Here is a 22382-nt window from a genome sequence, read left to right as displayed (position 1 = left end):
GAGTCTGCAGCATCCTGGGCCCCTTTGAGCAGCTACCATCATCCCAACAGGCCCCTCCTCCCGCCACCCGTGACTTACAGGATGATCAGAGCAGCATCCCGAGAGTAATCCAGCAGTATCTCACTCAGTCTCACCTGCCGAAGGGACTGGGGCCAGGGAAAGCCAAGGTCAGCTCTACTTTCTTAACAGCACCCCAACCCCACCCCACCCCCAGTTTAACTGGATACAGAATTACTCCCCTAAACAATTCCTGACTCCCCACCCCCAGGAATAAAGGAACTCACATGGGAATTAAGCACCAAATGTACTTTCCTTTTGTTGTTTTTTGTTTTTGTGTTGGGTTTATTTTTTGTTGTTTTTTGTTTTAATTTTGTGTTTGTTTTTGTTTTTTCCTTGCTTGACTTTATTGACATGACCAGTGTGATAATGGAGAGAAAAAGTTCTTTGCTGGGTTGAAACTTCAGCCCCAGAGCTTCATGGCAGAGAGCCTGGGCAAGGTACAGTACCTCCCTGAGCTTCAGTGTGTACCTCTGCAAAATGGGTACAATAATGTCCTCCCCAGGGGATGTGGAAGAATTCAAATGAGCTAACTCACAGCTCAGTGCCAGGCAACGGGCCTGGCTCATGGAAGATCCTCTGTATAAAAGACTGGGGGACTCAGCTTCCTCAGGGGCAGAACTTGGGCTGTCTTTAGATACCCTGCTTATTTAGGAGTTTCTACAGAGCCAGCTGGTGCCAGGCTGGGAAAACATTCCAGATCCCAGGGTGCTTGGTGCTGGCTGGGAGACACACCTTAAGGCTGCCCCGTGCCCCTCAGAAATGAGGTGAACTCCCCAGACCTGAGAGTGGATAGATACTTTCTGTTGAGAAAGGAATCCGAGGAAAGAGGGTTAACCCAGTCTGGGACTCTCACTGTCTCACCGTGGACATCTTGGATGCCCAATTCTTTGCTGTGAGGGCTGCCCTGTGTCTTGTAGGACATTTAGCAGCGCCCACGGTCTCTGTAATACATAACAGCTGTAGCGTACATCCCTTGATGTGACCTCCAAAAATATCTCTAGACAGTTGACAGATGTCCCTGCTGGAGGAGGGTGGCAAGTGGCCCCTAGCTCAGGACCACTGAGAGGAGAACTGAGACCTGCCCCAGAGTGTTTGGCTGACACTGACTCTTTATCTACTCCAACTAAAAATATCACTGCAATGTCAAAAGAGCCTCGTGCCTGCCGTACACACAGCTCTGGAAGATCACCACCAATGGCCAGAACCACTTACATTATAGGAGGGTCAGTCTCCCCACCGGGGACAGCATGAGACTCTGCCCTCTCATGTGGCCCAAGAACATCTCAGACATTGCTAAGGGTGAATAGGGTGGAGTCAAGTAGGGATTCCAGAAGCCCAGGGATGGGGAGACATGCTGGAACCCCAGACCCTGGCAAGCCCCTTCCCTCTCTTGAACCTTAATTCTGTTCTTGTTAATCTCTTCATCTGAGATCTTCCAGGGACAGTCCCTCCTCATCTCAGTGACGGTGGCCTCGTCCTTGAAGCCATCATTGAGGCGGAAGGGTGCAATCATGTCCTCAAACCGCTTGGTGCTGGAAAGAAAATCTCAGTGAGGTTAGGTGGCAGGGCCCTGTTTCCAGGGGAGCCAGGGACATGGAGGAATCCCAAGGGATACCTAGGGTCCCCACACACAGGACATACTCCTCTCACTGAACCCATCCAGCTTTGCCGTCTGCACTGAAGGGCTCACGGGTGGCATCAGCCCTTAACACTTAGGTCTGGCATTCAGCAAAAGTCCATGAGCTGTCCACTGACCTGGACCCGACCCTCCCCACCCCACTCAGCCAGTAGCATCAAGTGCTGCTGCCCCTATATCAGCAAGACAGACTGGACCCCATTCTCACTGAACTTCTTATTAGCCTGGTGAGAGCAAGCAAGCAAACACAGAGGCAGGTGTTTTAGGAAGATACCCCCACCCTGAATCCTGTAACAGGGAATAGGTGGGAGAGGCCACTCTGCTAGCTGAAGGAAGTGTGTCCTTCTGAAGCCAGTTGTGTGCACAAGGCAGAAGGTGATGGGTGGAGAAACAGCTGTATGTGCAAAGGTCCTGAGGCCCACGTGAAAAGCAACACAGGAGCCAATGGAACTGGAAAAAAAAAGCAATAGCAAGCAGAGGGATCTACAGGGCCAACACACAACTCACTGCTCGGCCTGGGGCTTCTGGTTGATGTCGGGAAGGACGTGAACTTCATGGAATCCCAGTCTGAACTTGCTCAACAGAGAGATGATCCTGAAAGACAGATGCAGAAATTATTTTTGAAGTATCCACTCGTTCTGATAGTCATTAAGCACCTGCTGAGTGAGTAGCAATGATCAGAACAGAAGGGGCTGACAGAGGGGGCAAGGTGGCTAGACGCTGAGAAAATATGGGTGGAGTAGGTGAGAGAGTAGCAAGCGACATGGAAAAAATATTTGCCCAGAATCTCCCAAGTATCTGCTGGCTGACTCTGAACCAGTGTCAGCAGGCCAGGATGGAACTGGGATGTTGCTAGGCTTGGGAACCACACTTTGAGAAGTGAAGGTCAAAAGGATGAGAAGACAAAGGGAGAGACTGAAGAGAGGTGGTAAAGACAGAGACAACACCACACACGAGCTGAGGAGAAACCCAGGAGCTGCGCCCGTTAGACGGCACAGACTCAGCATCTGATGGAGAAGCCCACTGTTGGAGGGCACAGTCACGGAAGACTTCACAGAGGAAGCAGCCATCTGGCGGGCTAGTACATGCTGGAGAAAGCTGCTCTAGGCCCTCAGGGTAAGGCAATGTCCACATTGGAATCACCCAAGATGTTTGCAGAATGCACCGGTGGAACTCCAGCCCAGTGCTGAGCCAGAAATCCTAGCAAAGCATGGTCTGGGTGATACCTCCAGGATGTGATGTGCGCACCAGACCGACCCATTGGAGGAGGAAGCCAGTGAGGGTAGGGAAGAAGCAGCTAGGGTAACATGGAGCATGCTGGGAAGGGGAGCCTAAAGGCCCAGGCCTCTACAGACAGCTCCTGCTGGCTCTTGAACTTAGGGATGGGACTTAATTTTTTTTTTGAGATTTTTTTTTTATGTACATGTATGTGTGTATCTTTCTCTGTGTGTCCCATGTGTGTAAGGGTGTCTGAGGAGGCCAGAAGATGCCAGATCCCTTGAAGCTAAAGTTCTAACAGTGCTAGCTATTGGGACTCCAACTTGGATGCTGTTTAAGAGCAGCTGGTGTAATAAACTGGGGAAGCACCTCTCCGGCACCCCCACCCTAAGCCTGCTATGCCTTTGTTATTGTTGGCTAGTTGGTTGGTTTTGGATTGGTTTGTTGTTGTTTTGGTTTTTTGTTTTGTTTTGACATAGGGTTTCTTTGTGTAGCCCTGGCTGTCCTGGAGCTAGTTAACTCTGTAGACCAGGCTGGTTTGAACTCGCAGAGATCCACCTGCTTCTGCCTCCCGAGTGCTAGGACTAAAGGTGTGCAATGCCACCACTGACCTTGAGTTTCTGCGTCTTCTGTATCCCCCTCCCCAATGCTTACTGCTATGCTCTGTGCATGCAGCGCTGTGTGTTACACCCAGGGCTTCATGCACATTCGGCACACATAACCAGTGTTCCATTCCCAGAAGCAGGATTTTAAAAGCAGAGCTGTGGCACCTTCATCCAGGTATCTGCCAGGAGCCCAAGCAGTCCTTGGGTCATAGGGCCAGCAGATCATGTGATCCACAAAGTGGCAGTTGGGACAGAAGGGTTTTTATCAACACTGTGAGGACATGCTGTTACCCAACGGGGCCACCTTGAGCTAAGCAAACCTCACGAAACCCAGCTGCCACCCAGAGCTGGGACAGGAAGTACAGACTGCTGGAGAGCCTTCTGGTCTGTTTGTTTACTCTTTAAAAGTCCCATGAAAGTCAGGTGGCTAGGGTCCTCAATGCCGTCAGTGGCCTTGCCAAAGAAGGCCCTTTTGGTGGTAAAATTCTCACGGAGTGCAGCAGGCTGAGGGAGAAGGCAGGGAGAGTATGCTGGGCCTCCTTGAACCCACAGGGTGATTAGAAGAAAGAGCAGGGGTGGAATCCTGGTATAGGAAGAGTGGTACAGGCCAGGGGCCACCTCCTATCGTGATCTCCTGCTACAGCTTGCACCAGAGTCTTCTCCACGGACAAACCGCCACCATTCGTCTGAGCAGGTCTCATCATGCACGACCTTTAATCTTACTTCCCTTGGCTGAAAAGTCACTGTTGCCCCAACTCCTCCCCTACAACTCAGGCCAACTTGACACCTCTACAGCCACACCTCTGTGTACTTCTGTGTTTATTTAAGGCAAGTCACATTCTGTCTTAGTGCTGTGATTTGCATACAGTTTACCCCCAAGAAACTCAGGTTAAAATTTAATCCTCAGCGCGTGGGAGTGAGATCATGGAAACAGAATCCTGTTCTGGTGTTTATGGATAGGGACTTTGAGACCTGTTTAGGATTTGAAGCCAGGTCACTGAGGTTGCATCCTGTGGTTGAACTGAAATTTAGAGGCTTCATAAGATAAGAGGGGAGAACACACACACACAAACACACACACACACACACACACACACACACACACACACACCAGTATCTTGTCATATGATACCCTGCGTCACCATCACCGCAAGAAGGATGTCACCAGACACAACCCTTAGACTGAGCCTCCGGAACCGTGAGCAAAATGAAACCTCTTTTCTTTATGAGACAGACTGCCTCAGGTGTTTTGTTATAGTCTTTAAAAGGGGGCTTAGTAAGATATATTTCAGAAGCAAAATTTATCTCCTAATTGAAGCAGAAAACAGCACTTATGGCCAGAAAGAAGATACAATGAAAACCCATATAAATATAACAGTGTCACCAAATTCTGGCCAGATGGCATTGCCTGCCAAGCCAATGAGTCAGGCCTGCTCTGTTTGCTTAGAAGTTCAACTGAGCTCAAGAATAGGCCAGCTTGACACCAAGATCTCCTGCCAAATCATCCAGAGACCCGAGAGGGAATTAAAAGTCACTTCTCGCCATGAGATTTGGTATGTCTCCTGGCTACCTCATGTCTTCCCTGAGCCTGCATCCCTACTCTGGGGACACTGTCAGGAAGCATTCTAATCTTGCTTCACTTACCTCTGTCCTGCCATTCCATGAGTCTGTCCATGAAGAGTCTTGCGATTTCAGCACTTACCACATGTTCCTATCAGAGCAAACACCAGGACGCCTGGGTCTCCTTAAGGCGGGCCCCAGAAGCCAACCCTTCCGAAATGGAGAGAGCTCCTGCGTGAGCCCCAGGCACCATTACTGTGAGCTGGAGAGAGGCTGGCCTGGGCTTTGGGACGACCTCAGGGCCACCCACGGGCAGAGCTGGAGGGTACAGGGACAGGGAGTCCAGCAGCCTCGGGGAGGCAAGATGGCGGATCGGCACAGCCCTTGTGGTCCCCACTTACGCCTTTCTCTCTTCGTCCATCCTGTTGATCTGGCCCCCAACAAACACTCGGATCTTGCATTTGCCCCATCTCTTCTTGCGGTGCAGGAGATAGGGGATGAGGAGGGTGAGACCTAGCAGGGACGATCCCCAGGAGCCAAGAGCAAAGGACTCAGGACAGAGCCCTCTGTGTCTTTCCACCCCAGACTGCCACAGCGGAACCCTTGCTGGACCTTAGCTCCTCACCTGCAGAGGAACTCACCAGACTAAACCAACCCACTGGCCATGGTGCTCAGCAGGCTGTGGTTTATTTGGCTAACGCGGGAGTTTGGCTCTTAATTTTCAGAATTATCATTATTTGACCTTTTTGAGACAAGGTTTTAGTATGTAGCTGAGGTTGGCTTTGAACTCTTGATCTTCCTGCCTCTATCTCCCAAGTGATGGGATTGTAGGTATATGATACCATGTCCAGCCAATGATGTGGTTTTAAACAAGCAAGCTGGCGCTGAGTATTTGGCACGTAAGGTAGGGTGGGGTGGTAGCAGATAAACATTAGGATGGCCTTCATTTATTTCTTGAAAACTGAACATCTGACCAAAGAGTAGGAGCCACCCTCCCTGTCGTCTCTCCGTATAAGGCCAAGGCTCAGCCACCATGAGATCAGTGTATGCCTCCCTGTGCTTCAGTTTCTTGATTTGCAGAGAAAGACACTGCACTAGGTTGAACCCATAAGAGCACTTGCTGACAGGCACAGATTCACATATCCCAGCATGCATAGGCACCATTAATGAACTACACAGTTACTCTTGGATATCCACAGGGAGATGGGCTCCAGGACCTGCCCTCAGGTGCCACATATCTTTTAGAGAATGGTATAGGATCTGTGTGGACCCTACACCTGGCCTTGAATCTCCCTTAGGTCCTCTCCTGTCCTTCCTGCCACAGATCAGGTACCATGGAAATTGCTCTTGGGTTTTATTGTGGAGGAAACGGTGACGGGAAACTTAGTTTACGCATGTCCAATCAGACATGGTTTTCTTTTTCAGCACTTTGGTCTACAGGAGGACAGGCTCATGGGGAACCTACACACAGAGAGTCGATGTGTTCAACTAGGGCAGGGCTGTGGTCTCTTTCTTACTCTATCAAGGCAGAGCCATTGAAGCTGAGTGTTGTGTTTTAAAACCAGGACAGGCTAAGGCATCTGTCCATTTTGCTGGCTTCTGGGTCCCACCAGAGGCCTCAGTAAGTACAAGACAGAACAGCATGCCCGGAGATGCAGAGACCCCGAGGACAGAAACTCCCAGGGGACACAGATGGGTCAGAGGGGACCAGACCTCCATCATCGAACAGCCAGTAGATGTCAATGGTCTTCTTGCCTTGCTCCGACTGGAAGATGGTGCTAGCCTGCTCCTCTTGTATCAATGCCTCTGGGGTTGCTGCAGGAGGGGAAGGTTAGAGCAGAGCCAGCAGATTTGCTGCCAGGACCCACCTGAAAATAGCCAGCTTTCCCAGAGAGGTGGGCTAGCCGTTGTCACCAAGGTGAGCATGCAGTGGCCAGAAGCATCCTGCAGGCTGGGCCAGACACAGCTAATGTCCCTTCCCATACTTCATATAGTGCTATTTGAACCTTTTCCTGGCCCCCAGCTCCCTCTCCCTGGATGCTGATGGGCACTGGGGGACGATTGGCTGGAAGAACTCTGTCCCATCAAAGCATCCCCATGCAGCATCCCTGTACAGCATCTCTCTGAAGCATCCCTGTGCAGCATCCCTGTGCAGCATCTCTGTGCAGCATCCCTATGCAGCATCCCTGTGCAGCATCCCTATGCAGCATCCCTGTGCAGCATCCCTGTGTATTATCCCCATGCAGCATCCCTGTACAGCATCTCTCTGAAGCATCCCTGTGCAGCATCCCTGTATAGCATCCCTGTGCAGCATCCCTGTGCAGCATCCCTGTACAGCATCCCCGCACAGCATCTCCATACAACATCCCTGTGCAGCATCCCCATGCAGATAGAGCATATCCATCTTCCTGTACCTCTTCTTCCCCTCACAGATGTAGCAGGACATCTCTTACCAGCTGCCACTTTCCCCCACACCCCTGAAGGAAGGCAACTGCATGCTGCTCCTCTCTGCATTTGAACACTGAGAGGGAGTCTTACAAGGGGTGGAACTAAATGTACCACGGGCTGGTCATCTTCAACAGGAAACCAAAACCTATAGTCACCCAGCCTTGGTGATTAGGACACCACTGTCACAAGAGAAAGCCATTTACTCTTGGCCAAATTCCTGGATAACCTGATAGTAGCATTCCCATAGGATAAGAGTACCCCGATCTGAGCAGGTGGGGAAGGGGGGCTGGCCCATGCTGGGCACAGATGGCCACAGGCTCCCTTGCCTCCCTCTCTGGGGTCAAACATGGGATTAACTGCATAGTGTGTATGGGGGGCGCATCGGGCCTGTGCACCTAAGCCATTCTTTCCCCAGCTCTGTTCTCCTCGGCATCAGCCAGGCCTTGTCCTCAAAGGGGCCTCTGAGCATCCGTCTCCTCAGGATAATCTCATGTCTGAGGTGACCTGTGTGTCCATTACGCTGAGCATCCAGCATCGGCTTTGTCCCTGGAGGCTTGCCACCCTGGGTGAGGGAGCTTTTTGCTCCCTGCCTAGAGTATGATCGATGACTGCCACAAAGCTTGCAAAAATATTTGTTGTCTAGATGCTGTGGACATAAGAATATCTTTGGTCCCGGGTGATAATACCTCTGCCTGCAAGGAACAGAATCCTGCCTGCATGTCTGCCAGTCCTGACCACCCTTTGTCTCCCCCACGTCTATCACTAAGTCAGAATCTTCACAGTCAGGTGCAAATGCCGCGAAACATGTTTCTGTTTTGAGTGCCAAGGACAGACCTGAGATCCAATGGTCAGAGCCCATGGCCTTTAGGTATTTTCTTGATGGTGTTTATAGATGCCTCTCCTCTATCAGGTCCACCTGGTTATCAGAGCACAGCAGTGACTTGGAGCACTCTAGTCTCCTTTCTGGCCCTAGCTGGAAGTATGACCTTGCCCTGGTCAGTCACGTGCCCTTTCTGGATCTCACTTCCATTTGGAAACTGACGGACACCAAGGAACCATTAAGAATTGGCTACCTCAGAGTCTGTGACTCGACTAACACTTCCCTCTCTTCCACTGCTTAGAAAAGGTATTGGTTTTTTACAGGGCTCATCAGATGCAGCAGGTACTCACTGTGGGTCTGCAGAGCCTCGGAGACATTGAGCCCCTCGCGCATCCTCATGACACAAACCCCGTAGTTGAAGTCAAAGGCATCACTAGAAAGAAGATGCAGGGTCAAGCTGCTGGCCCTGTGACCTAGCTCCCAGGAGATCCCGTCTAGCCTTGGTCTGTGAGCCTCAGTTTCCCTATATGTGCAGTAGACAGGCAGCACTGGAGTGTCATCCACGACACTCCTGGGGAAACCAAATTGGGTCCTGCTCCATGTCACACTCATGAGTTGATCTTGTCAACCTCTCTGCCCACAACAGTGGGGCTTGGTGACTCCACTTTACACAGGAAAACATGTCCTGGGATCGGGGTAGCCTCATCACAGTCAGACAGTAAGGAACGAAGTAGCTGGGACCAAGACTATGTGGCTGGGACGATAAGCCGATGGACAGGTGTGCACATAGGAATGGCCACTCTCACATGACAGGTCACTATAAAGGATGTCTTGAAGACTTCTGACCCAAGAGTATATTTACTGACTCACTGATAATACCAAGGCCTCCCTGAGCGTTTGACCCATTGGGCTATGCTTGCCCCTCATTAGACTCCTTCTCAGACTGCCTTAGACAATAGAGTTCCCGGGAGCCTGGGGGCCAGATTTTCTACCCCATGACATAATTGTGGTAGAGTCAGCCATAGTCAGAGCTGAGTTATATAGCAGGTTAACAGCAGACCCAGATGTGGGCTGCAGGGCCCCAAAGCTCAGCCTTGTATTTTGATATGGGACAACAGCGGAAAGCAATCCAGACAGGCATCCCCTACATCTGGAAGGGCAAGAAGTGGAGGTGCTGAGGCTAAGAGTCAATCTTGAAGCCTTCTGGGACTGTCCTCAGTCCTAGCTCCCCATCTCTGCTCCCTGTCCCACCTCAGATCTGTGTGCCTGGCAACTGTGAGCTTCAAGGATTTTCCCTTAACAACCACCCTTCTCGGCTCCTCTGAAAAGCTGAAAGTTCCTGCGACCCCAAGCCTGCATCCCAGAAGCACAACTGGCCAGTGCTTTCTCCAGTTTGCCACCATCCCCACGGCTCCCCAGAGTCTCACACCTAGCCCACTTTCCTCTCTGCTGCCAAGTCCCTGATGACCTCAGGGTCTATGAAGGTCAAGGGGAGACACCCTCTGCACACCCAGCCTCTGCTCTGTTTCCCGCTATCCAGGAAGCCCCGGTGGCTCAAACCGACAGCTCACAGGCTGCACCTGCACGCTCACTCACTGCAGGACACCAATGTAGTCCTCCACTGTGGCTGGGTGGGCAGACTGCCAGTTCCTCTTGAATCCAACCACCAGAATGTTCGGCTTCATTCTCCCAAGCCCTGAGGCCTACCGGGGTCGGGGAGAAGAGTCGAGTCAGAGGGTGGTCTAGCACCGAGGCCTAGGATCACAGGGGCTCTGTCCTGTGACAAATGACCAGGGAGGGGCTCTTGCTCCTCCCAGCCACCCCTCCCACCCAGGCTTCAAGGGGCTCAGGGTTCTGTCTATACAGAAAGCATGAGACTTGAGTTTGTGTGTCAAGTTACAGCAACCTTGGGCCACCTAGTCTGAATATCCTCCCTTCCTCCCTGTCTCTCCCATTTTCTTCCCTCCCTCCCTCTTTTGTCGATCCTCCTGCCTCTGCTTCCAAAGTGTGGGGGTTACAGACGTCCACATCCTGTCAGGGTCTTCCCTTTCACACCCCCCTCCTTCCCTCCTTCCCTTCCTCCCTCTGTTTCCCCCTGCCTCTCCATCTCCTTCTCCCTCTTCTATGTCAGGATTCTTTAAAATATTTGGAGTGAAATCAATATAGTAAATTGACCATTCGGCCCAGGGAGAGACAGGAGTCAGATCTCTGTGAATTAGAGATTAGCCTGAAGATCTACATAGATGGTTTCAGTTAGCCAGGGCCATACTGTTAAGACCTTGTCTCCAAAAGAAATCATTTAAAAGTATACAATTCAAAACAAATTCACATATCTCTCTATATCTATATAGGTCTATCTATCTATCCATCCATCCATTTATCATCTATCTATCCATCCATCCATCCATCATCTATCTATCTTCTATCTATCTATCTATCTATCCATCCATCCATCCATCCATCATCTATCTATCTTCTATCTATCTATCTATCTATCTATCTATCTATCTATCTATCTATCTATCTATCCATCCATTTATCATCTATCTTTGTCTATTATCAATCTCTATCTATCATCTATCTATCTATCTATCTATCTATCGATTTATCATCTATCTTTCTATCCATCTATCCATCCATTTATCATCTATCTATCTTCTATCATCTATCTTTGTCTATTATCAATCTCTATCTATCATCTATCTATCTTCTATCTATCTATCTATCTATCTATCTATCTATCTATCTGGACATGGTACACTTGCCTCTAGTCATAGCCACCAAGAAGCTGAGGCACATAATGGTTTTGCTCAGTGCTAGAGCACCTGCCTAGCACACAGAAGACCCTGTACTTGATCCCCAAGTATCAGTCCCCCAACCTCCCAAAGCTAAAACAGGAGGTCCTTTGCATGAGTTGGAGGAATTTGGGGTACACCTGGCAACACAATGAGTCAAAAGCTAGCATGCTCTGCATGGTAGTTACTTGTCTCAAACAAAACAAAAGAAAAAAGGAACCCACAGAACAACCAGACACCAAGCACACACTTCACTGCCTCATTACCTCTACCTACTTCTAAAACGTTTTTGGGGAAACTTGGGAGCGACCTCAAACATTTTTTTTTCCAAGTTGAGAAACAGCTAAAGCCGTTAGAAAGGATTCTCAGATGCCTTCCATGACGACACGGAGCAGTGAACTCACTGCCCAGCGGGACAGTCTAGATGTCAGTCTGAGCCATGGTTATCACCACTGTGGGATGGCCGCATGGTTTACACCGCTGTGAGCCATGGTTTACAACCACTGTGAGCCGTGGTTATACACCACTGTGGGGTGGCCGCACATGCAAACATTTGATACTTCATGGTTTCCACCTTGCTAAGTGTAAACTATATCTGGAAAAAAGTAAGAGGGGGAAAGGCTTCCCATCTAACCTGGAAGGTGAGGCAGGAGGATTGCAAGTCACAGCACACCTGGGCTGCAGAGCGAGCTCAAGGCCAGCCGGGATAATTTAGTGATACTTAGTCTCAGATACTTTTTGGTTTGTTTGCTTAGTAAAATGACATCAAGGCCCTAGGCCCAATACTGATACTGAAAGAGAAAAAATTTTAAAACCTAAACTAAATTTAGACTCAGATAAGGCAGAAACAGGATCTGGGCAAAGCCACACAGTCCCCACAGGTTCCCAGGAGTCCTGGGCGCTCTTGAACCAGCGCAGCTTGAGACATAGGCAAGTGGGGATCCCGCTGCAGCCACCTAAGCTTCAGCGAGACCAGCACAGTCTACCGTGCATGCTGCCTCGCTGACTGAGTCCTCTAAGAAGCCTGGTCAGGACACCTGCATGAGAATCTGGACGCCACTGCGCAAGTCCTCAGCGATGACGTCAGAGTAGAAGGCCTTGATCTTCCTCTTGTTCAGCCACTTGGTGTGTCCACTGGCGATGAGCCGGAGCTCGGGCACTCTCTGCTTGCCAGGTCCCTGTGGGTGAGGGACAGGTGGTATCATGGCTGTCCTCCCTCACCATCCAGCCTGCTCAGCCCTTGTCCCGTCCTAGAGGCTCCCCTGAGACTCGGAAGCACCGAGTAGTACTCTTGGTTAGAGCGGACGAGGGAAAGTGAAAGAGAATGAAAGCTAGAGGCAGCGCTTGGATGGTAGATGTAGGGTCAACCTCAGCTACAGAGTGAATTGAGCCAGCCTGGGCTTCATGAGACCATGTCTTAAAAGAAAGACCTGGCCAGATTCTGCTAGGTCCACTTCCCCTGCCCCTCCTATCCCTGGGTAGATGCTGCATCCAGGCCCCGCCCCCCACCCACACACCCTAGGGTATAGGTGCCCTCCCCCCACTCCCCACCCAGCCTCCCAGGAGTACTCACAATGAGCACATGACCACAAATCATTAGGCTTAGGTTCTGGGTAAATGTGCTCACAAAGTCCACAAGGGCTGGGCGGAAGTTGGGGGGCCCTGTAAGCACCAGGCACTGGGGGCTAGGGAAAGGAAGAACACAGCGTGAGGCATCAGGAAAGATGCTTTAGGTCCTTCATGCTAAAGGAAGATGCTCTCTGACTCCCGAATCCTGGTGGTCCTGGGTGAAACTTGTGTGCACTGGGACACATATTGTGACACATTGGGGAGGCTGTGATTCAAGGGATCTTTCAGGATTTTTTTTGAGGCCATGATATTATAAGTATCCCTGTCCTTCTTGCCTGGGCCATCAGACACACCAGCCTACCTACTTCCTTTGCCCTGGCAACCCCAGCGTGGCAAAAGCAGAGTACCGATCAGTCATAAGGAGGCCATTGTTTAAAAACTCACTGTACCTTGCCCAGATGCCCGAACCTTTATGTTGGGAGTCAGCACAGGTTAAGCATTCCTGTCAATCAGAGCCAGACTCATTGGTTCATTTACCAGCTGGGCAAACAGGGGTTGTTAACAGCTCCAAACCTCACTGGTCCTTTTCTGTGTCTGAGGTTAGTACCCTCAGAGGTTTGTCATGAGTGTCTGTGGTCACAGTAGGTGGGTCATAGATCTCACTGAATCTACTACAGCCAGGTGAGAAGAAGATGGAAGGTGAGTGACTTCCCTTACCATTAGGGACTAATTTTGAAGGGCAGGCTTGTCACTGTAACCAACCCAGGATTGTGTCATAGGAATCAGACCATGTGATCCTGACAGCATGGCGTCCACTGTGGAAACTGAGACATGAAGACCTCTCCCTTGCTTTGTCTCTATCAGGCCGTGCCTGACCCCAGTCCTACACTGGCTCTTCCACCTTGATGCTACCATCCTGGTCTACCATCCTGGACCTGCCAGGGCAAAGGACCATGGCTGGCTCCAGGCTCCCAGCTGGCCCCAAAGCCCTGCTCACCGGTAGTTCTTGATGTGGTCTTCCACCTCGTTGAGGCCCACGGAGTAGCTCAGGGCCAGATTGTAGGAGCCAGCCTGTACTGAGGAACCCCAGTTCACCTCTGTGGGTAGAGAGGCGAGAACAAGACTCAGAACTGCAGGAAGCAACCAGTCCTGTGGCGGTGGGGGGGAGGAGGGACTGTCCTGCTCTCTTAGGCACAGAGCACCTTGGGAGCAAGGCCGTGGATTGATGGACAGGTGGCATCTCTGTTCCTAATGAGTGCAAGTCTGACTCCAAGTGCCACATATATGGCCACCTAATTCAAGGACATGGAGCTAGGGGTTGAACTCCCATTAGACAAGCAGACCTCTGTGACCATCTAGAAGGCCATGTTCAGATGTAGAGGTTTACGGTTACCTCCCTCAGACTGCAGTCCATCCAGGACCCTGCCTCATGCAGGTAGACAGTTTTTCTCAGTGCCCACCTTTGCACAGTCACTCTTGGTCACCCTGCCCTGTATGTACACATTAGCAAGTAGCCCCTCTAGGAATCTGACAGAAGAAATCTGGCTCTCAGTGGGCATTTTCCTTTGAGCACCGAGCTCAGGAAGGCTGTGGTAGAGGCCAGCCTGAGTCCCACTTGAGGGTGAAGCCAAGGCCAGGCTCCAGCTGGGATGAGGGGCCTGCCAGGCTACATGGCTACCCAGGCAGGGAGTTGGGGGCCTCAGGGGTCAGTGGCCACACACCTGGCTTCTTGTAGATCACATAGAGCAGGAGGAAGAGGACGACTCCGATGGCAATGAGAGCAGCCCACCAGGTAAGCAGGAACATGATGACCACCGAGATCACTGCCCCAAACAGCGCCGCCCACTTGCTGTAGTATCGGAAGGAGGGTCTCCATCCTGGGCGGGGCCAGGCCAGTGCACATGCGCATGCTCAGGAGCATTCTCCTTCCCAGAGCTACAGCAATCTCCATGCTTCCACAATCGGGTGCTGCTGTCCTGGCCTGTACCCACTACCTCTAGGGCCCCACCAGCCTTAACTCCCGGGGTGGGGTAGGAAGGCTCTAGGGAGTACCACAATCTTGCCTGTTGGGCATTTATTTCACCATGGTGACAAGCTATACCAGGAAGGAAACATCCAGACCTGGTCAAACACAGTCCCAACATCAGCAACAGTACCAGATCCCAAGGGTCTTATGGAACCCAGGAGATTAAAGGGATGAAAAGAGGACTTGATTCTTCCTAGCTCTGTGCTATTTTAGGGCCACTTCTAGTGACCACTGTACCATGGTGCATCTCTAAGAGTGCCAGGCACAGTGTGTTCTGTCTGGAAAGTGGCAGGATAACAGGCCCTTTGAAGATCTGGGATTCAAGTATTTCTCTGCTCTCTATTGCCATCTGCTAGAAGGTTTGCAGCAGCCGAAGAAGCAGAACCACCACTCCAAAAATCTATGCAATTAAATTGCTGCAGTATAAACAGCGCCCCCTAGCGGTCATCTGTGCACAAACAGCTACACCTTCCGTGACTAGGAAATTCATCCCTTTCTGAGCAATCAAGACTTCTGACACCCGAGAAATTGGTGAAGGGTGGAACTATAGAACAACCTCCATCCCCCGTAAAGGATGCACTATGCTCTGTAAAGAATGGCTGGCTTTGTTAGGGTACAAAGATTCCCTTCGTGTGGTTTTAAATGTAGGCTGTCCACCTCCACCATGCCTCCCCGTCTCCCCCCTACCCCTCCCCGTTCCTCCCCACTTTTTTGTGGTTGGGAGAGAGTCTGCTCACCAGGTGAGTTGGTGATGGAGGCATGGAAGCAGCTGAAATTGATGAGGGCGTAGGAGCAGAGGAAGAAGTTGGAAATGATGGGGGCGATGGTGTTAAGTTCAGCTTCGAAGACCCAGAGAGAGAGGGGCAACACGTTGGGGCTCCACCACAGGAGCTGCCTGGCACACACTCACAAGATGGTCCCTAGCACAGCTAAGCCTGGATGCTCAGTCAACTCAACCTTCTCATCTGGGAAGCGAGTCCTTTGCCCCATGAAATTCCAAGGGTCAGTGTCTTAGAAAACCTTAGCGTCAGTTTTTACGAAGACGGAGAGAGCCGGCAAGATCACTCAGCAAGCATCGATGCTGCCCACCAAGCCTGCTGGCCTTCCATGCTGGAAGAAGGGGACTCCTGCAGGCTGTCCTCTGACCCTCATGTGTTCCTGCTCCCCCATAACAAATGTATAAAAATATTTAGAAGGTAGAAGACAGGGGGATGGGCCTTTTCAGGCTACTGGGTGACTAAGGACAGTGGCCATGACACTTTTTGATCTCAAATAAATGTAAGGAATGCATTTGTCAATGTGACCCAGGACCCCTGAGAACATTTCCCAGTCCTGTCCACAGTGGGCTTTCTCTCCCTTGTCTCCCTGGCCCCAGTACACTCACATAATCGTGTGCATGTTGAGCTTAGAGTCTCTCTGGGGAGCCCAGAGAAAGACAAGCAGCTCTTTGGGGACAGGTATTTCTTCACATAATCTTATTAGGTCCCCTTGAGTATTTAGGGCCATAGTCCTCAGTTGGGCTAAGTCAGAATCATCAGCCCAAAGGTACCACCCAGAAGCCTACAGCTCTAAGAATCGGGCCTGCGCCTGAGCAGTAGGAGACAGGGGTGGATCTTGAGAAGGCCAGACGACTCACTTCTCAGTCTCCTAGGTGAGCCACTTCTTCATATGATGGAGGATCTAGTATCTAGAATCTTCCTTTGGGCAATAGCGACCAAACTATTAGGGCAAGTCTTATGGGTGGGTGACTAATGGGACCAACCTGAGCAGCAGGGATCTAACTCTAACAGGAAGGTGTTGGTGGGAGGGGTGAGGAAGAGGGGAAGGGAGGGAGTGGGGCAGGGACTGTCACGTTATAGGGTAGTCGCTTCTCTTTTTCGAATTCTGCATCCTCGGCTGCATTAACTAGGAGATATTTGGGTATGTGCATCTGTATGGGGTTGTGCCCTCCCACACGCTCTCTTTCTGCCCATCTGAGGCTTACGAACTATGCACTGCCCCTTACTCTACAGCGGAGCAAACGGTGGCTCAGAGAAAGGACTTATCAACGGTCAAAGCCAGCAGAGACCAGTCTACCTAACCGCTACATGGGTGAGAGGCTGGCTTTGTCTAGTTTATGCATGTATACAGATAGTGACTGAGCTAGCCATTTGTGTCAGCTTGGCCCATCACCGGTGTCCTTGGGGCGGAGGGGTGGTGTCCCAGCTGTCAGGACACTGGAATGCAGAAAGCAGGAAAGACACAGAAGTTCCCTCACTACCTGGCGTGACTCGCCACCCTGTCTGGAGGGGGAAAGGATTGTGTGGCCTTCCAAGGGCCTTCCAGGCTGGGCTTCACCCAGGCAAAGGTTCATGTTCTGGGACTGGGGTGTGGCTCGATAGTAAAGCAGTGTTTAGTTTGTGCCTGGCCCTGGTTGGTCCCATCCCCAGCACCAAGTAAGTGCTGTTCACTGAGTGCCCAGTGACATGGGGGTAAAGGGAGCGGGTCCGAGGACCTTCACAGGGGGCAGGAGGAGGAGCCCCTTACCAATGATGATGAAGGCCACAGCAATGGCATAGGCCAGCAGGTAGCCACGCACAGGCTCCCTGTTCTTGCCATAGCCTTTGCCAAAAAAGCCAATCAGAGGGTACAGCTGGTCTTCACACAGGCACTGTGGACAGTGAATGAAAACCACACTCGAACTCTAGCTGGGACCTCCCCTTTGCCCTTCTCAGGGCCAACCGTGCCCTTGACCCTGTGTGCCCACACCTCAGCAGGTTTCCACTTCTGAGAATGATAAATAACCCAGCCCTCGCCTCGCCACAGAGATAGGGCTACTTCCTTTAAGAGTTTGCTAGCCTGTTTCCCTTCCCTTCCACCCAGACCCATAGCACATGACCCACTTCACAGCAGCCTGGATGGGAGGGGCATGGGGAAGTGGGGATCTTCCTACTCAGCTCTTCCTAGCCATAAGCCCCCCCCCCCAGGCCTTCTTTCTGCAACCTCACCTGGAAGACCTTAGCAGCCGAGACAAGACAGGCCAAGGCAGAAGACAGGGTGGCGCCAAAGATGCCGGCTGTGATCAGGGGTGCGAAGGCAGACACCATGCTCATGGTCTGTGGGAATGTGGGGGGTGCTGAACTAGAAACACTACAGGGCATCCCTTCCCCACAGCAGGCTGTGGTCCTGACATCTCAGCCCACATTGGGTGTCCAGCAGCCAGGCCCACGGCTTATACCTGGTAGTAGTTGATGAGGCCATAGCGGCAACTGCGCTGCTGGGAGCATTCTGTGAAGTTCCAGCCATAGCCACAGGCTAGCCCTTCGCAGGGGCCTGGACCAGGAGTCATGGTGTCGTTCACATCCCCAGAGGCATCTCTCACCACACAGGAGCCTGAAAGGAAGGAGGTGTGTGGAGGTGTGTGTGTGTGTGTGTGTGTGTGTGTGTGTGTCCCCTTTCTTCCCTTTACCCTCTTCCCCATCTCCAAAGGCTGATGGCCACCTCTGCAGAGGGTAAGACACTGTGGACAGGGTGGCTTATCATGTGACAGCGTTAATGATAGTAGCAGGTATGGAGGTATTTGGGGGCTCCTGACAATCTGAGCAAGGTAATACCCTTAATTTTGTTGTTGCTCCCTGTTAACCCAAGGCAGGGAGAGCTGAAGGGATGGGCTCCATGTCCTTAAAGCAGAGACCTGGCTCTCAGTCTCCAAGAGCCCATGAGAAAGTTCGAGTTCCCTGGCCACCTGTGAACAGCTCGCCTCCAAGGCGAATGCTGTAAATGAGTACAGAGGTGCTACCCCTCAGAGCCCTGGCTTTCTTCTCTAAGGCAATGGCAGAGCCCAGATTAAACGTGATCATTAGACATTGTGCATGGGCTTCACGCAGGAATTTGGATTTGCAATGTCTTTAGCTATCAGAGGGGCCTAGTCTGGCCTCACTCACCGTGAGCATACTACTGTCACTGTGGAGGTGACGGGTGCCCCCAGAAGCAGGGCTCAAGGGTCACCCCAAAGACCTGTCTCGGTTAGAGGCCAGCCCCACACTGCAGTCTCCTCCAGCCCTACTACAGGGCTGATCCACTTTTCTCATTCTTGCCATCCGTGCCGTGCTGGCTACTCACCGATGGTAGCTGAGATGGCAAGGTAGGAGATGGTGGTCCAGAAAATGGCCATGAGTGTTCCCTTGGGGATGGCTACAGCAGGATCCTGTGGGAGGGCATGGTATTATCAGGCAGCCTGTGGGATCCCTTTGGGCCTTAGTGCCTTGGCAGAGGCCAGGGCGAACAGCAGACCCTGACCTTGGACCCTCAGAACCTGTCCAGCCCTGGAAGAAGCGCGCCCATGACTTAGGAACTACAAGATTTGATCCCAGTTTGGGATCCCAGGGTTAAGATGAGAAACCTCATCAGCTCCATATCACACCCAGAGGGCCCATGGTAAGGCTCACTGGGAGTAGTGGTGGGAGGGGGCCCTGTGCCTGGCTCTTCACCTCAGATTCACCTGAGGCAGCCGGCTACCGCTGGAAATGCAGCCAAATCCTCTTCACTAGTTCTATGTATCCAGTGAATCACCATTAACTAGTTAATTGGTCTGGTTCTCCAGCAATAAAGAGACAGAAGACATTTCCCAAGCATTCTCCTGCTCTAAGAAAGATTTTTTTTCCCCAACAATAGTGGCATCCATTTCCCACCCCCTATGCCCACCCCCACAGATCATAGCCACCTCCTGGGCACTTTCTCAAACACAATTTCCTGAGATATGGCCTGTACGATCCCACCCAGCTAGTGAGGCGCTGAGGGTGGCAGGATGTGAGGGAGATGGCTTTACAAGAGCTCCAGGTGCCTGTAGGCCCACAGCCTCAGACTCCAGGAGCTGGTTCCTGAGTAGCCGCAGAGGTTGCTCTTCCACAGCAAGCTCAAACCAGAGACCCAGACCCCAACCCAGGGGGGAAGGCCAAGCCTGCCGTGAATCGACTGTCTGCAAACCTTCCAGTGCTGCATGAGGCCCAGTAGATGGATTGCAATGTAAAAAAGCAGGCTGACAGAATGCAGAGAAATGAAGGCAGAGTTTCACAGTGGAAAGTGGTGGCAACCCTGGAATCTGCTGGGGTCTCTGTTAGGGGATCCCATAACCCTAACCTTACTAGTGATGCCCAGCGACCTGAGTTGAGTCCAGTGAGGTCCTGGCCCCCATTCCAAAAGGCCATGGCCATCTGAGTGTGGAGATGTTGGAGTTTCTCACACCAAAGGACTTCCTAAGTCTCAGCTGTGGTCTTAACCCAATGTCTACTGTGATGAGCATTCTCTGACCTCCTCAGAATGTGCCCTTATTTGCTAAGAGGTCCTTGGAGCTGTAAACAGAGATGAGGTCATTCTTGTAAGGAGCAGGGATTCCCTGAGTGACTGAAATCTTGAGTGACTGTGTCAAGGATTCTGAGACCTTAGCCCCAAGGGAATGACAAAGCCTTACCCTGGTGAGACTCTAAAGGCTTGACAAAGCTTTCCTCAGGAGTCTAAGTGAGTGCCTCCTATATACAAAGACTGGTAGCATCTGACGCTTCTTCCTCCTTTAGATGCTTACAGCCTGAGGCTGCTCACCTACAGAGACTTCCTACCAAGGCTGGTAACCTCTCCCCTGTGCTGTACTTAATAAATAGGCAATGCAGAGATTCTGGGTTGCTGGTGGTAGGAGGCGTGCTCCATTGGAGTGCTGAGCCTCCACCAGACTCCGGTGTTCCTGTACATGTGTCTGTCCTTCCTTTGTCCCTCCCCCCCCACCCCCCGTCCGTAGTCAGGGTTCCCAGACCCAAGCACAGCGGGTCCTGATACATGCTGGATTAGAGTGGGCCTCAGCTGATGACTAGTGTCATATTAGAAGAAGGTACATAGAGATGTCACCCATCGTTAAGAGTGACACAGGTTAAAATGACTGCCAGTTCAAGGCAACATTGTCAGGATACCACACAGCTAGGACAAAGCTGGAAAGGACCGGTCCTCAGACCTTTAGAGAGGCACAGGCATGTTGTGAATGCTTTCACTGACGTTTCCGGGCTCCTGAGCTGGAGGCTGTGTATTTGAAGGCCCCTGGTTTGTGGGGACTCTGCAGGCACAGGAAGCACACTTAGCCCTCAGCCTCTACTTGCCATCCTTATCTTGGTCTGAGATCTGGAGACTGGCTGGCAAATCCAGCCCATCTCTTCCTAGCAGTGTGCTCTGCGACGCCCTGCCACATCTCTCTGAGACTTAGTTTCCCCACCTGGTGTAAAAAAGTGCTCATAAATGGGACGTGTGGATGAGGACCGTGCCATACACTCCGCATCCCTGGCCAGCACAGTGTTACACAGGCATGAGCACCTGAGCTCAGAGCTTCAGGATCCACCTAGCGTTCAGCGTGCAGCGGCTTGCATCTGTAATCCTAGGGCTCCCAAGGCCAGGTGGGAGTCAGGGACAGGGGACTCTCCAGCTCACGAGCCAGCTAGCCCAGTGTGTACAAGAGTAGACAGTAAATAAGCTCTGTCTCAAACAAGGTGGAAGGTAAAGACCAGTACCCAAGGCCATCCCCTGAATCCTATTACATATATCTTGTATGTACATCCTTAAGCTTACACATATGAGTACACACACACATGTCATATACACACAGAATATGGGACGGTCTATAAAGTGGGGCTAGTAATACAGCTCAGTGGGTTAAGTGCTTGCACAGACCCCGATAACCTGAGTTTGACCCCCAGGTCCCATGATGGAAAGGGAGAACAAATTCTTAGAAGCTATCCTCTGGCCTCTGTATGCATGTTGTAGCATGCGCACATCCAAATTCATACGTGCACACCACACACACATAGCAATCATTTTTCAAGCCACAAATAGCATTAAGTGAGACCTCCCCAGTCTACAAGCTTACACTGTGTGGCTCCTCACCGCCGTGTGACCATAGTCAGCCTCTGACCCTCTCTGTGCTTGGCTTACTCATCTGCATGGTGGCAACGGGGCAGAGACAAGTGCCAGCTCCCTGCTCTCCCATTCTCTGCCCTCTGTCTCCACCTGCTCTGTTAATCTCACTTTACAGCTGGGGGAGCTGAGGCTTACAGAGATTGCTCAGAGTCTCACAGTGAGGGCCCCGTTGCTAAACACACTCCCAAAGGAAGGGCAGAGCCACGCCCAAGAGCCAACTTAAGGCCTGAGCACAGAGGGCACTACAACATGCCACCGCACCCGGCTCTCAGATAGCTGCTGGCCCTGATGCTGGGCACTGGGGAGAGAGAAGCTTGATGACTGTGGTGGTTTGAATATGCTTGACCCAGGGAGTGGCACTATTAGGAGGTGTGGCCTTGTTGGCATAGGCTTTAAGACCCTAGTTCCCTGGAAGCCAGTCTTCTCCTAGCGGCCTTCTGAGGTAGAACTCTCAGCATCTCCTGCACCATACCTGCCTGGATGCTGCCAAACTCCTGCTTTGATGATAATGGACTGAATCTCTGAACCCATAAGCCAGCCTCAATTAAATGTTGTCCTTATAAGAGTTGCCTTGGTCATGGTGTCTGTTCACAGCAGTAAAACCCTAACCAAGACAATGACACTGACAGTTAATAGGATTTGAAGAGGGGTCAGGCTGAAGGCCTTCTGCCAGATGCTCTCTTGAGAAAGTGTGGTAAGCAAGCATCCTTCT

General features: G+C 51.5%; 1 protein-coding gene across 6 annotated transcripts in view; it reads right to left on the bottom strand.

Annotated features, from left to right (window-relative positions):
• Positions 1-22382, bottom strand: part of Slc12a3 (solute carrier family 12, member 3) — a 37114-nt gene that overhangs the window by 7621 nt on the left and 7111 nt on the right. For 4 of the 6 annotated variants that reach the window (XM_017312625.1, XM_017312626.1, NM_001205311.1 and 1 more), the window contains exons 9-24: positions 18839-18923; positions 17955-18109; positions 17725-17832; positions 17264-17387; positions 15475-15576; positions 14433-14588; positions 13709-13808; positions 12716-12827; positions 12180-12320; positions 9944-10050; positions 8698-8780; positions 6793-6894; positions 5481-5592; positions 2204-2290; positions 1457-1592; positions 79-146 (exon numbers count right to left, since the gene is read on the bottom strand). In XM_017312625.1, coding sequence (XP_017168114.1) covers positions 79-146; positions 1457-1592; positions 2204-2290; positions 5481-5592; positions 6793-6894; positions 8698-8780; positions 9944-10050; positions 12180-12320; positions 12716-12827; positions 13709-13808; positions 14433-14588; positions 15475-15576; positions 17264-17387; positions 17725-17832; positions 17955-18109; positions 18839-18923 — 1778 coding nt within the window. Of the gene's footprint in view, positions 1-78; positions 147-1456; positions 1593-2203; positions 2291-5163; positions 5231-5480; positions 5593-6792; positions 6895-8697; positions 8781-9943; positions 10051-12179; positions 12321-12715; positions 12828-13708; positions 13809-14432; positions 14589-15474; positions 15577-17263; positions 17388-17724; positions 17833-17954; positions 18110-18838; positions 18924-22382 lie in introns of those variants that run through there. The other 2 variants (XR_001778414.1, XM_017312627.1) reach the window with 2 other exon arrangements.

Source organism: Mus musculus, chromosome 8 (genome assembly GCF_000001635.26).
Source record: "Mus musculus strain C57BL/6J chromosome 8, GRCm38.p6 C57BL/6J".
NCBI classification, from domain to species: Eukaryota; Metazoa; Chordata; class Mammalia; order Rodentia; family Muridae; genus Mus; species Mus musculus.
This window is presented reverse-complemented; position numbering and strand designations above follow the sequence as displayed.